The sequence below is a fragment of the Heliangelus exortis genome, chromosome 17 (assembly GCF_036169615.1).
Source record: "Heliangelus exortis chromosome 17, bHelExo1.hap1, whole genome shotgun sequence".
Lineage (NCBI taxonomy): Eukaryota > Metazoa > Chordata > Aves > Apodiformes > Trochilidae > Heliangelus > Heliangelus exortis.
Window position 1 is genome coordinate 12,752,242 of NC_092438.1, and position 14,724 is coordinate 12,766,965.

Sequence of the window (14,724 nt, forward strand, 5' to 3'; positions counted from 1 at the left end):
CAAAAAAATCATGATGTTGTTTCATTGCATTATTTAAGCATCAGGAGGCTTTGGGGTATTCCCAAAACACAAGGAATTTTAGCAGTGCATTAACAGAGCCTGCATGACTAAATCTTGATTTTCCAACTAATGTTTTTTCCTGAGAGTGAGAGCAGAGTTTTCCAATACCAGATGAAAAGCAATCTTCCTCAATCTGGCTCACATGCAAATATTAAAGCTCCACTAAGCAGAACCTCTCTGGCTGTCTCTATGCTCCTTATTAGAACCTGCAAGCATGGTGCCTCCCTTGAGAAATCAGAGGCCATGCTGTTTCTGAAAGCCCTTCTTGAAAAGGAGCACACAGAATTTCTTGTCTCAACACTAAATCATCCTGATGAGCCCCAGCAGCACACTCGAGACCTTCCGTGGCCACAGAAACCTGGCACAGAGATCCCTCTGAAGAGAGATTTGCAATGGCCACCCCTTAGCACAAGGTGGTGCTGAAGAAATGCCTGAACGCAGGATGGAAAGGACTTGGGAGGCTCAGAGAACTCAGGGAGACGGCAGAGCCCCTGCCTGAGCTTCCCAAAGCTGCTGCCCCAGCAAAAAAAAGAACAAACCCATCAGAAGTGTGTCCACCAAAGCCCCAAGCCTCCATTTGTCCTTGGAGGACATCACTGGTCAAAGCTGACTATCCCTTAACCACAAAAACCTGGGAAAGAAGGAAATCCTGTGACCAGAAGCAGCAAAAACCTGGTAGCCCATATTTTATGGGACCATCCTGTCCCAGCACAGGGAGGAGGGGACTGGAAGGTGACACCTTGAACCCTCTCTTACCAGCAGCAGGTCAGCCCTTCTGCAGCACAACTCTGTGGCCTGTCCCTGACAGCCACAAAATGTCCATCAACCTGACCCACAGTCTGCTGGACTCTGAGTGCTGCAGCTGGGACCACCTGGCAAGGTCCTCTTCTCAGAGAACTTCCTCAGGAGGTAAATGGACCTGCAGCCAGAGCCCTGCTCCACCTTCCACAACTATTATGTCACCTGCTGGACCCTCTGAAGGCCCTTTTACACACTGGTGAGCTCAGAGATGAGAAGGTACCCAAAAGGTACTTGAGGTCCAGTGGTACCAGATTAAGGAAAACATTTTGTACCAACTGTATTTCTCACTGGGGTTGAGCAGGAACCCTGCAAATGCCTCGAGATGAACCGGATGACCCTGCAAACCCCAAGTGATGGTGGCATCACTTACCTGCTCCTGCAGACCCCAGAGATGAGTGAAAGCAGGAAGGTGAGCAGCATGCAGGCAGGCACAGAGGCTTGCTTCAGCAGCTCCATGATGATACTGGCTTCCACACCATCTGACTGCCAGTGGGTCAGCTTGATGGGTCCATCATCATACCGGTCAGTCATGAACAGAATCTTGCTCCTGGCAACTGTGTCAAAGATGGCAGAGAGCTTTGAAGCATCCTTTACCTCCTCTTCAGTGGAGGTGTCCAGAGGGGGATGGAGATGGGAAAGCATCACTTGGCGTTGGTCGTAGTAAACCAAGATGATTTCTTCCTTCTTAGGGTTGTTGGAGTGTTTCTGCAGGGTAGAACAGCTCCAGAATTTGCTGTCTCCTTCTTTGCTGATCTGAATCCACGGCTCATGGGGGAATATTGTCCCGAGGTCTTTCAAAAACTCACTCAGACTTTCTTCTTTCTCCTCTTTGCTGTTGCTCCAAGAGCCAAGCACAGAAATGTTGACTTTAGTCACCTGAAGGACTTCACTGAGATAGTGCTTCACCTGGGCAGGAATAAATGGGAAATGGACCACAGCAAGGATAACAGCTGAGTTCTGTTCCGAGATCCAGCGGCCGATCAAAATGCCACTTTCTGCTGAGGAGCAGCACGATGGAAAGAAGACCTTAAGTACCATGGCACCAGTCCTGGAAGAATGGTATGGCTGCAAATCAACACAGAAATAAACCTTGAGAATTGTGATTAAACACAAGGAGGGTTTGAGCTGACCAAAGTCACCGGTGAGGAGGCCCAATCAAGTTCTAAAATACTAATTCCAGCCACTTGTATAATGACAGCCAAGAGATAAACACACATCAGGAATATCTGGAGGTTCCTGGTAATCTGCAGTCTTTGATATGAGGGATGGTGAGCCTGGAGCTTCTCAGCAAAGCTCTTCTCCCAGTCCTGGAGCAGCCTTTCATGATGGTAACTGATAAGCACAGCCTGTCAGAGCAGCCAAGATCAGCAATCCATCCTGCCTTGTTTCTGACATGGGATGTGCTGGAGCACTGCCTAGGGAAGGGACTACACAGCAGCACACTGTGATGCCCCTGGGGAATACTTCCTCCTATTACCAACAATCAGATACTGGTTTATGCCAGAGAGCCACAGAATTTCAGAGGCTCCTTTATCATCCAGGAACCCAGACCTGTGCTCTCCAACAACTACCTGAGCCACCTTGGTGAGATCACTCAGCTCCTCATCATCTGGAAACAGAGACAATAATTTTGTCAAAAGGGACTACAGTGATTTGGGGCTTATGTAGTAGTTTGAATTATTAGAATGGAATCACAGAATAATTTGGGTTGGAAGGGACCTCTAAAGCTCATCCAGTCCAACCCCTGCAGTCAGCAGGGACACCCTCAACCAGATCAGGTTGCTCAGAGCCTCTTCAAGCCTCACCTTGAACATCTCCAGGGATGAGGCCTCAACCACCTCCCTGGGCAACCTGTGCCATTGTTCCACTGTCCTCATGGTACAGAACTTGTTCCTAACACCCAGTCTAAATCTACTCTAATTTAAAACCAATGCCCCACATCCTACCCCTCCAGGCCTTTGCAACCAGTCCCTCTCCTGTGGGCAGGATTAGTTACAAGACCCTGGAGAAGGCGAAGCGTCATCTCTGCTGTGTCTGTGTTCTTTATCCACGACGTTTTTCTTCCTGTCATTAAGCAAACACCTCAGTGGCTCTGTAAGGCTTGTACAGAAAGGAGCTGGGAGGCAGTTGACAATGTCTCTTTAAATAAGGTGGAGGTTTCTAACAGAAATATAATTGCAGTAAGGAGGGCGCTGGCGCAGAGCACCCGGCGCCCGTTGTCCTTCCCCGTCCTTCAGTGCTTTGTGAGGGATGTGGAAAAGTCTGCAGGGCCCCGGGGCTGCCTCCTCTGCCAGGGACCAGTCAGCTGGAAAGAGGAGCAGGGGCTGTGTTTGGAACGTGTGGAGAGGACGCAGAACCTGGAGGTTTGGCTGGTTTGTTGGGATTTTTTTTCAAATCTGGGACAACGGAGCCGGAGGATCTGTTTGCTGCGGGGAGGAGGAGGCTCTGGGGAAGCAGCAAAGGTGAGAGGTGAAGCTGCTGCCGACCCCACAGCCCTGCCCAGCACAGCAGGAGGAAATCTCTGCTCATGGATGAGTTCCCAAGCCCTCCAGGCAGCAAGGTGAAGTTTCCCTGCTGCACAGCTCACTCCCCCGACAGGAAAAGCACCACGGCTGATGCGATACAAGGAAAAATGTAGGGGTTGTTTTGGTTTTTGTTTTATTTTTTTTTTTTCCCTGGGACTAAATTTTCCCTTTCACTGCAAAACTACAAAGCACACTCCAAGCCTTCCCCTTGCACAGATGGGAGGGTGCTGGTGAGGGGTTTGTTGGCACTAAGCTGCTGGGAGCAGACAGTGCATCCCTCACTGCCCCACAGATCCTCCAGCCCACGGCTAAATTTGGAGGCCACAGAGGGACTTTTCCTCCATTCCTGACCAGAGGACCAAATTTTCAGGCTCTAGAATATATCCCAATAATTGAAAAGCAGCCAAGGAGCAGCAGGAACCAGGGAGCCAGCCTGGAAACTCAGGCAGCAAAGCTGGTAATTCCCAAATCCATCACTGGTTGTGCATCCTCCTTGAGTCGTGTCAACAGACTGTTTGAAAACTAAAGCTGACATTTTAAATGTCCCAGTCAACTGTTTCACTGCTGCTAATTTTAACAGCAGCCAATATAGAATCATAGAATTGGGTGGGTTGGAAGGGACCTCAGAGCTCATCAAGTCCAACCCTTGCTCCACTCCCCCCGTGGTTCCCAGCCCATGGCACTGAGTGCCACATCCAGGCTCTTTTGAAATATCTCCAGGGATGGAGAATCCACCCCTTCCCTGGGCAGCCCATTCCAATGTCTGATCACCCTCTCCATAAAGAAATTCTTTCTAATATGCTAAATTGTTGCTCCTAAAGAGCCCAAAGTCTTCCAGATATGCCCATTCCTCCTGGAAAGCCCCAGCTTCTCCCCCGAGATGCCACACAGCATCAGCACAAAGACCTCAGGTGCAGCAAAACCAGCAATGGACACCACTTAAAATGCATCAGTTCAACCAGCAAATGAAGGAAGGACCCCAGGACCCGTTCCTCAGAACTTTAGACAGAAAAACAAGGTGAAGACCAAGACATGGCCTTGGTCTCACCACCTGGGCTGCCACCAGCCATGCCAAGGGGTGCTGAGCCCTTGGCAAACCCTCACCTGAGCATCTCCAGGTCTTAGAATCACAGAATGGTTTTGGTTGGAAGGGATTTGGTTGGAAGGGACCTTAAAGATCATCAAGATCCAACCCCCCTGCATGGGCAGGGACACCTCCCACAGCCCAGGTTGCTCCAAGCCCCATCCAACCTGGGCTGAGACACTGCCAGGGATGGGGCAGCCACAGCCTCAGGGCCACCAGGCCGGGAGACACAGAGTGCAGAGCACAGCAAATCCCTACAGATCCCACCGGCTTCTAACTCGTCCGGTTTTAAATGTGATCTCAGGGCACAGTAAGCTGGAAGGCAGCAGCGAGGTGACGCCTCCTCCTCCCCAACACCCCTGGATCACAGCTACGGCAAATGTAACCAACCCCACCCCGGCCCTCGGGCCGCCCCCAGCACCCACAGGACCCCCCAGCCCAGGCTGAGGCCGCCGGTGAGGCGGGGCCGGGGGTCAAACCCCGGGCCGGGCCCCCCGCCCCCCGCCGCCCTTCCTACCGCCCGCTCCGCCTCGCCTCCCGCTTCCGGGACCGGTTGCTCGGAGACGCCGCCGGTGCCGGGATGTGCACCGAGAAAGGCCCGGTCGGCCCCGGCAACCGCCTTCCCGCGTTCCGCCCTACCGGGCTGCCCCGCGTCTCCTCGCCCGCCCTCCGCGCTCCCCTCCCCGCCTTGGTTTTTATGGCCACGGAAAGGGGCCCGGAGCAGCTCCTGGGCCGGGGTCTGCCCCGCCTTACCCGGCAGCGCTGCTCGCCCGTCTGTCGCTCGCCCCAGCGCCTTCCCGGGGCCGGCAGGGAGGGAGGCGACGGGGCTGAGCTGCCCGATAAGGAGCTCCAGCCCGCCCAGCCCTCAGCCTGCTGGCACCCGGGCCAAGGGCTCACTTTTCCTTAGGTGACCCCATTGTCCCCATCGCCAAGGTCCAAGTCTCACGGGACCCTGTTGTCCCCATCCCTGCAGATGCCCATGGGTAGGGACATTGCCATCCCAGGGCCACCCGAGAGGGTCCAAGGTGCTGGGGAGATGGGAGTGCATTCCCCCCGGAGGTGGGCTAGAGAAAAGGGTTTGTTTATTGTTTTTTGTCGGGTGCCACAAACTTGGAAATAAAGCGGAGATTGATTTTTGGGGGGGAGCTGACGCCAAGAAGGAATGGGTTGGGATGGGCTCATCCCTGCCCCGCAAAACCCGCAGCCTCGCTCCCTGCTGCCGGGATCGCTCCCGGGGCTGCCTCTCTCCGCAAGGAGATGGGTCTGGGGGTGGGCGATCGCTCCAGGGTCCCCCATGGGGTTCGTTCGGGGCGGGCGGGAGGTGCTGATTGGGCTCTGGGATGGACAGGGGCAGCGGAGCTGTGAAGGGCTGAGCCTGAGCAGGAGGCTGGGGCAGGAGACCCGTCCCGCTGTCCCCACACCCCTCCTGCTGTCCCTACACCCCACCTGTTGTCCCTACACCCCACCCGCTGTCACCCCACCCTTCCCGTTGTCCCTACACCCCAAACCCGTCCCTACATCCCACCCGCTGTCCCTACACCCCACCTGTTGTCCCTACACCCCTCCCGCTGTCACCGCACCCTTCCCGTTGTCCCTACACCCCAACCCCGTCCCTACACCCCTCCCGCTGTCCCTACACCCCTCATGCTGTCACCACACCCCTCCTGCTGTCCCCACACCCCTCCCGCTGTCCCCACACCCCTCCCGCTGTCCCCTGTTCCCTGCTGATAAGGGCTGTGCCTCCCGGAGCCTTCCTTTCCCGGGGAGAACCGGACTGCAGAGTCAACTCCCCTCCCCGGGACGTGAGCTGCTCTGAGCAACCCGACGTGCCCGTCTGCAATGTTTTCCATGCAGTAGTTCCTGCTTCCCTGCAGAGGTCAGGAAAGCAGCACGGAACGGGTTCGGTTCGTTTTGCCCTTCTCCTGAAGTGTGCTGTGAAGCCAGCCTGCCGGAGAGCCCGTGTCTGCCAGCTCCAGCCTTACCCCGCCGGTCACACTCCGGAGTCAGGGAGGTGGAACCGTGGCCACATAAAAACGGTGGTGGGGAGGGGAGGAGAAATAATTATATTCACTTTTTAGAAGCACACAAGGATTTGAGGGCGTGGGAGACACCTCGTTTGCTAAAGCACCAAAGCACGGACAGCTCTGAGTAGCTCCGTTCTCCATTAGCTACTCCTGGTGGGCCAGAGAAACTCAGAGCTGGGCCAGTCCTTGCTTCTGCCATCTGGGGAAGGTGGGGAATAAAAAGGCAGTAAAGTATGGGGACAGTGCCTGGCTGTGGAGCTCACAACCCACCAGCAGACCCAAAGCTCAGAGAGGAACCAGCCCGGGTGCTAGGCTGGGTTTATGGGGCTGTAAGGGGCCTTTACGTGGTACTTAAAGACTTTGACACAGTTCTCCCCTGTGTCTGCCACAAAGAGGTGCCCGAAGGAGGAGCAAGCCACACCCGTGGGTCTCCTCAGCCCCGTGGACACCAGGCAGATGGGAGCCCCATTCTCTGGGAACAAGTGGACCGTACGGCGCTGCTCGTCTGCCACCAGGATGCTGCCATCCACATCCACACAGACCCCAGCTGGGTTCCCAAACTGGTGCCCGTACTTGCTGCTGAGGGAGCAGAGGAGCTTGTGGCTGCTCATGAAGACCTTGACATCTCCACACTCCTCGCTTACCACAAAGCCCCCGTTGGGTGCTGGGCTGACATAACGTGGGCCCTGCAGGTCAGAGACCGAGTGGATGTTGAGTATCCTGAAGGCATGGTCCAGAGCAAAGCTGTGCACTTGGCCCTGTGCATAGTCTGCGACCAAGATCTTGCCCGTGGAGTCCACTCCGATGCCCCTGGGGGAACCGACCTTCCTGATCTTTATCCATTCCCCCCTGGGGAGGGTGGTGTGAGGGTTGAAGACCCAGATGGCTCCATTCATCATGTCAGCCACAGCCACCATTCCCCTCCGAGTCAGTGTCACATCTTCTGGCAAGAAAGTGCTGCTTTCCTTCCTGGTTTGCTGGCAGGGCAGGGACTGCAGGGTTTGGCCTCTGCTGTTGAGGACGTGGACCCAGGGAGCACTCTCAGCTGTCACATAGATGGAGCCATCCAGGGAGCAATGGATCCCACTCACTCCTCCATAGCGGTTGCCAGTGGGGTTGGGGATCTGCTGGACCAGATCATCCTGGCAATAGTGGAGGAGGTTCTTGATGTTGTCCAGGTCTCCACACAAGTTTTTGGCCTTGCCTGCCAGCTCGTGGACTTGCTGCTGTGTCACCATGCCCATGCCACGCTGGCCTCTCAGTAACGGGCTGGCTGTCTGCAGTGTGGAGATTGACTTCAGCTGGAGGGTGTAGATGGTTTTCAGAAGCTTCTCTTTCTGCTGGCTGGTCTCCAGAGTGTAGTCCATGACAAATCTCTTCTTCCTGTTTGGGGAAATCAGTAGGACCATTACCGTCCCTGCCTGCTGCCATCCCTGGGGATGCAGCTTCTTGCTGTCCAGCCAGGGTGAAGGTGTTGGTGCTACTCTGGATTCACTCAGGTGCAACAGAGACCGGATTATAACCCTGCCAGTGAATTATATTCTGAGGTTATAAAGACAAACACAGACAGTGGCAGAAAGTGGAAGGATCTGCAGCAGGAGGAACCAGACCAAAAGATCTATCAGCTTCAACAACAGCTTGGCTGGTGCCAGACCTGGCCTGAGAATCTGTGTGTGGAGGAGAACCCCGTATGTGAGCACCTTTCCAGTTCCTGACATGAGTGGCTTCTCTCAGACCCTTAACACTTAACATGATTTTCTGTAGGCCTCATGTCTCCAGACCATGCTCAGTCCATGAGGCAACACTTGAGACCCTGAGGATGACAATTCCTGCACTCTCACCTGAGCCATACTTGCCCAGTCCCTGTTTTTGTTAAGGGCAGTTCCCTCCATACCCCAAAAAATCAAATTATTCCTGAAACAGCCAAACACTTGCCAGGAAGAAGAAGGGAGATACTGCTCTGAAGGACACGTTCAACCCACACAATTTTTTCAGACACTAGAGCTCCCACAATTTCTTTTTTGCCCACTCTCCCTCTGTTCTAAAACGATAAGGAATGAGTCCCCAAGCAGCAGAGGTGAAAACCTGGCTCTGCTGTGTGCTCTGCAGGGTTTGGCTGGAGCAGAGCTCATAGCACACAGCCAGGAGATGGTCAGAGAAATGTGAAGTGAAACGTGGACTCATGAAGTTCTCAGGGAGGCAGAAGTTAACTTGGCTTTAAATGTGTTTATAATTAATATTCTAATGGACACACGTGGCTGTTTGCAAGCCACAGCTCCAGCTTTATCACCTGCATCCTGTGATGGATGGGATCATGTGCAACCTGCTCTAGGGGGGCACGGACCAGATGATCTCCAGAATTCTGTGATTATCTGGCATCTCGTTCTCTATGCTGCCTGCACCAGCAATACATCCCCAAACCACCCCTGAAATAGCACAATTGCCTGGGAGTCACCCCCTGAATACTTGCACAGCTATCAAATGCCAACACATGGTGGAGGAGGTGAGTGTGAATATGGAGGGTATCCAATTCCTGCTATTTTCAGGGCCTGAGAAGAGCTTTGCCACCTTCTTCCCCTGAGTGGTTGTGCTTTGTGCCTTGGGCAGCAGAGACCTGGTGGGTGGAAGCTGCTGGGTGGAAGCTGCAAGCCCTCCACTGGCCCCATGGCTGCTTGCTGGGGTCTTCTTTTACAGCCAGCTAGAGTTTAAAATCCAAGGAACTGGATTTACAGTCCAGTCAGGGGAAACTGAGTCACCACTCAGGGAGCTGACCTGGCAACATCCACACACCCAGCCCTAGGGAGTCTTCACCTCACTTCCAGGGTGCTGGGCACCCAAAGCTGCCTCATGCCCTTGGTGCTGTACCCTGAGCTAAGCCTGAGCTGCTCATCCACAGGTCTAAGCCCAGAAAAAGGCTCCTGATGCTGTCCCCAGCACAGCTCAGGACAGTGACCACCTCTGTGTGACCACGAGCCCAGCTCAACAGATCCTGTACCTCTTTCCTGATGTCCTGGGGGCTGCTCCTCCTTCCCTGGCAGCTCTGTCACCACCAGCTCCGTCCTGTGTCCTGCCAGGCTCGGGGCACAGCCAGGGATATTGTGTTGTTAGTGACGGGTGATTGCCCTCCAGCCTGGGTGAACACAAAGGCTCCTTGTGCTGACAACCAGAAGCAACAAGATGAGGGCTGATACACTCGGTTTTTATTCCCTCCTGGTCTCCTGCCCAGAGAGAAGGTGCCTTTCCTGCAGGCTTGGGCTGTTTCTCTTCTACCTGCCCCTGCCAGAGGGAGGAAAAGCCCCAAGGTGACCACCTGTGGAGACAACCCGAGGTTTCTATGTGGAGGCAAAGGCACTGATGTGCTGCACTTCACCCTTAAGGTGAGACTCAGCTGCTGGGGAGGGACAGGAACACTCTCACACCTTGTCACAGAGCTCCTGGCACTCGCTGTGCCCCAGTCTCCACACCCGCAGAAAGGACCTGGGTGATTTCTGCCATGTCAGGCTTTGAGGTCCAGCAATGGAAGAGGGAGATCAGTCAGGGCTCCTGGGCACAGCCCTGCTCTGCTTCTCCATGCTGCTCAGCCCTGGCTCCCCCCCAGCTGGACAAGTCTGTGTCTGGAGCTGACAGGGGTGTTTATCTGTTCAGCTCAAGCAAAGAGGCTGAGGATTAAAAGCAGAGTAAACCAGGAGCAGCCTGCAAGGGGCTGGTTGGACCTGCCCTTCCTCCCTGGTGTCCTTGCTTGGCCCACCCTGACCAGCACTGAGCTCAAAGCAGCTGCCTTAAAGCTGTCCAAGGCTTGAAGAAGTTTCTGTCACTTCATTCCTTGGATGATCTGAAGGTAAATGAAGTTTAGATCAGACTCCTCACAACTTCTGGGATGCTCAGAGGAGCCGTGTGTACCTGGCACTCCAGATGAAGGCTGTGGGTTGGGATCTGGTTGGCTGCAGGAGATGGGGAAAGGGATCTGCTTCCAAAGCCCCGAGGCTGGGTACTCCCTGTTTCAGGTCCTTCTGGTCCCATAGCAGTTGGTCCCCAAAGCTCACAGCATCTGGGAGGCTGCTTCAGACCTCCAGCCAGCCAAAATTACAAAAATAACTTGACATGACAAGTGCTGGGGCTGCTCCACCAGAGCCCCAGCAGGATGGTAGGCAGCTTCAAAAACCATCTCCCAGGGCAACAGGGTCTGACCTTTTGTTTCGCTGTTGTGTGCTCCATCACCAGGATAAACAAACACAGCCTGGCCCTGGGGCTCCCGTTCACCTTTCCAGGACTGTCACAACCTGTGACTGTGGCTCTGTCACAACCTGTTTGAAAGCCACCCCTGGACCCCAGGAGATGCCTGTGTCATGGCAGGGCTCTGGCACAGTCCCTGCCCACGCCAAGGCAGGGAGCTGCAGGGTTCAAGGATGGGGCCATGGTCCTTCTGATCCTTCTGATGGATGGGGGAAATGAGTTGGGGTCCAGTTCAGGCTTTCTTGGAGCACATCACTCCTCCCCTTGGGTCTTTTTCTTCCTAGGCCCAGGGACAGCTTCAGGAGGAACATAAGAGCTTGGAGTCTCTGCCAGTTCCCATGTCCAGGGAGATGGATGCAGCATCCACTTGGCACTGTGCATGTGTGCAGAGGAAGATCCCATGGGATGGGTTGCTGTCATTGCTACCTAGTCATGGACTTGTGGGGAAAAAAGATCCAAACTCAACCCCTGGGAATACTGAGGACAGATCACACCTCCACGGCTGTAGAGAGGGGGATGTGAGTGGCCGTGGCACCCGTGGATCATTCGTTGTTGTTGTGCAAGGAGCCCCCTCTGTAGCTCAGTTCCTGAGAACTCCAAACTTGAGAGTGCCAGCAGTCCTCAGCCTGCCCCAGTGCTCCTCACCAGCAGCACGGGGAGTTTTTAGTGCAGGGCTGTGACTGTTTGCTGAGAGCAGGAGCTCCATGGTGGTTGTGGGGATGAAGGGCAAATGGCTGGTCCTGGCTGGCCATGGGCTTCCCTTTTCCTTCAGCAGACACCAAGCAGCTCCCTCTGACTGAACAGCCAGGTGATGATTGGCACTGATTACCAAAAAGCTGCAATTTACCACGTTTGGGTGTGTGTGCAAGAGCAAGAGGTGTCCCAGGACTGCCACACAGGTGCTCCCGGGGCTTCAATCAGCATTGGAGGAACATTTCCTCCTTCCCTCTGATCCCTTTGACCCTCAGCATCTTCCCCCACACCCTAAGGGTGCAGCAGCAGAGAGCACCCAGCCCTGGTGGCCTTGGCCCTGCTGAGCATCTCCTGTGTGGCTTTGGTGCCAGCAAAGCCCCTGGTGTGCAGCCTTCAGGCAGGAGGAGATCAAACACCATCCTCACCCTGCCCTAACCCACCCTGCCCCAGGGAAACCCTCTCCCCACTCAGCTTGGCTGCCTTTGGGAAGCATCCGTGCTGTTTTCACCTGCCCCTGTTTTCACTTTTAAGTGCTTAAACCTTCAGAACTTCCCTCTGGGGGCCTTTGATCCAACTCCAAAGCCAGAATGGTTCTGCCCTGGGCAAATACCCAGGGAAACCAACGGATCCATTTCTCTAGGAGCAAGGAAAGGAAACCTTCAATTGCAATACCAGCTGAGCAGGGGGGAAAACCCAGCAGGAAAATTTTGTAGCTTTTCATACTCTTTTTTTTTTTTTCCTACGCTTAAAGCAGAGAAGCTGGAGTAGCTGCTCCTCCACCTTTGCTCACACTGGCTGCACACCGTGGGGGGATGGAGAAAACAACCTACAACCTACCTGAGCAGTCCTGGAGCTGCATTCCCTCAGGATGGCCCTGCAGGTCAATGTTGGGGTTCTTCAGACTGGAGAAGCCTGAGGGGAACCTTCTGGTACCTGGAGGGGCTGCAGGAAAGCTGGGGAGGGACTTTGGACAAGAACCTGGAAGGATGGGATGATGATGAACAGCTTTAAACTGGAAGAGGGGAGATTTAGGTCAGACATTAAGAAGAAATTCTTTGGTGTGAGGGTGCTGAGCCCCTGGCCCAGGCTTCCCAGAGAAGCTGTGCCAGATCTCTCTGCTTCCCTGGGGCCATGTCCTTGTGCTGATGGGATGGAGAGAGCCACAACCTGCACAAGGAACCTTGAAATCTCATTCCTTCCACTGCCTTGCGAGAGATAAGCCTTCCCCCAGGGTTTGCTTATTAGGAAACTTCTCCCTCCCCTTCCAATCCCTGAGCTCTCCCTTGCTCTTGAACCCAGAGGAGAAGGAATACTTGAGCAGGAGCAGCTGTACCCACCTGGGGCTAGCAATACATAAAAGTTGTGCAGCTCCATTGACCAGGACCTGCTGGGCTCCAAGCTTCCCTGGGGACCTGCTGTGACCCCAGATCCCCAAAGCCCTTGGAGAAGAAGGGGGGGGGGGGGCTGCTGGGCTGGGCAGGGGTTTGGCTGTGTCCTCCAGCTGGTGACTGGGAGTGGGCTTGGCTTGGCAGGGAAGGTGGGGGGGACATGTGAGTTGGGGAACTTTGGTCAACCATGACCAAGAAAGATTGCTATCGGGTGGGTCTGCTGGAAGGGGCAGGTAATGGCTCCCTAGCAGATGCCTTTGGGGTGACCAAATAGCCGTGTAATGGGCCCTGCCATGGCGTGGGCTGAGGGCCCTGGGGGTGCAGATTGCAGGCTGGATAAGCCACCCCTGTAGTTTGCCTCCCATCCCCTGTTTACATGCAAAGGTAAAAGCTTTCTTCTTTTCAACTGCAGTGCTGCAACCAGCTCAGCCACCTCCTGAAGGTCCCATCTTGGTGGCCCAAAGACAAGGGGCAGGGGCTGCCCTGGAAGGCCATGGCAGGAGAGGGAGGGGAACCATCCCTTCTGTAGGGTGCCACCAGCACTTCTAGGGTACAAAGGATGAGAGGCAGGGTGGCACTGGGGATGGAGAGCTTGACCCCATGTCCCCATCTCTGCTCTTCCCTGCACCCTGTGGCCCAGCCATGGGAGCTCATCAAGGGACTTGGGTGGCCTCTTCCCAAAGGAAATCGAATGCACCCTGTGCTGGGCACTGGGGAGGCTGCACCTCCAATCCTGGGGTCAGTTCTGGGACCCTCAGGACCAGAAGGACATTGAGGGGCTGGAGCGTGTCCAGAGAAGGGAATGGAGCTGGGGAAGGGTCTGGAGCACAAGTCTGAGCAGGAGGGGCTGAGGGAGCTGGGGGTGTTGATCCTGGAGCAGAGGAGGCTGAGGGGAGACCTTCTGGCTCTCTGCAACTGCCTGGGAGGAGGTTGGAGCCAGGGGGGGTCGGGCTCTGCTCCCAAGGAACAAGGGATGGGACAAGAGGAACTTTTGGCCTCAAGTTGTGCCAGGGGAGGTTTAGGTTGGAGCTTGAGAGAAACTTCTTCACTTGGAAGGGTTGCCAAACTTGCCCAGGCTGCCCAGGGAGGTTGTTGAATCCCCATTCCTGGGGGCTTTCAAAGCTGTGGAGATGTGGTGGCCTGGACTCGATAGGATTGGGTTAATGGTTGGACTTGATTTTTTCCAACCAGAACAATTCTGTGATTTTCTGAAAAGGTGGTCAGTGTGTGCAGAGACTTCTGTGGGAGAAATCAGGGCCCTCACAGCTCCTGTGAGGGCACTTGATGACTGCCTTCAGACACAGTGGATCGCCCCTCATTCCAGCACAGGACAAGCTGGTGGGGTCCTGGTGCTGATCCAGCAGAAGGAAGCAGTCAAAACCCACCCACAAAACTACTGAGCACCTGCAGCCAGTGCCTCATGGTGCTGATGGTTAATCCCAAAACTCTGAAACCTGGGGAGAGCTTGGCTGGGTGATGGAGACCCATGATGTGGGGCCAGGCTCCCCAAAGAGGACACCACCACAGACAGCAGCAACCCCTGCTTGGAGCTTTTCCCTTTAATGGTTTGGTTTTTGTTTTATACATTCGTTAAACTGTGAACAATAAATACTGTGTGAGCAGCCCCCACCTCCCACTTGCTCCCCCCCAGAGCTTTCTGCAGAGGTGAAGGAGAACAGGGGCTGCTGGTGCTGGCTCTGCTTGTGGGAGAGGGGCCCAGCTGGCAATTTGGGCCCATGGAGCAGGTCAGCATCCTGGTTGGGGATGGCAGGATGGAGTCAGGAGCTGGGGGGTGGAAAGGTGACTCGTGTGCAGGTAATATCACAGATAAAAAGGGGTGAAAAGCAGCACTGCCTGGTGGTCTGGCCATGGATCTCCTGCTGATGGTCCCAGAGCTCAGCTACCCAGGTGGCCAA

General features: G+C 54.9%; 2 protein-coding genes across 3 annotated transcripts in view; both read right to left on the reverse strand.

The window, feature by feature from the left end:
- Positions 1 to 5,336, reverse strand: part of PIGQ (phosphatidylinositol glycan anchor biosynthesis class Q) — a 35,580-nt gene extending 30,244 nt beyond the window's left edge. The window contains exons 1-2 of one of the 2 annotated variants that reach the window (XM_071761057.1): positions 5,224 to 5,336; positions 1,232 to 1,926 (exon numbers count right to left, since the gene is read on the reverse strand). In XM_071761057.1, coding sequence (XP_071617158.1) covers positions 1,232 to 1,899 — 668 coding nt within the window. In that variant the 5' untranslated portion in view covers positions 1,900 to 1,926; positions 5,224 to 5,336. Of the gene's footprint in view, positions 1 to 1,231; positions 1,927 to 4,987; positions 5,136 to 5,223 lie in introns of those variants that run through there. The other variant, XM_071761056.1, reaches the window with a different exon arrangement.
- A 1,178-nt stretch (positions 5,337 to 6,514) lies between these two features.
- NHLRC4 (NHL repeat containing 4) lies at positions 6,515 to 9,612 on the reverse strand. Its single transcript, XM_071760623.1, has 2 exons — positions 9,490 to 9,612; positions 6,515 to 7,877 (listed from the first exon to the last, which is right to left on the reverse strand). Exon 2 carries the CDS (start codon positions 7,859 to 7,861, stop codon positions 6,803 to 6,805), a length of 1,059 nt encoding a protein of 352 aa, XP_071616724.1. The 5' UTR covers positions 7,862 to 7,877; positions 9,490 to 9,612; the 3' UTR covers positions 6,515 to 6,802.
- Between the last annotated feature and the right edge of the window lie 5,112 nt (positions 9,613 to 14,724).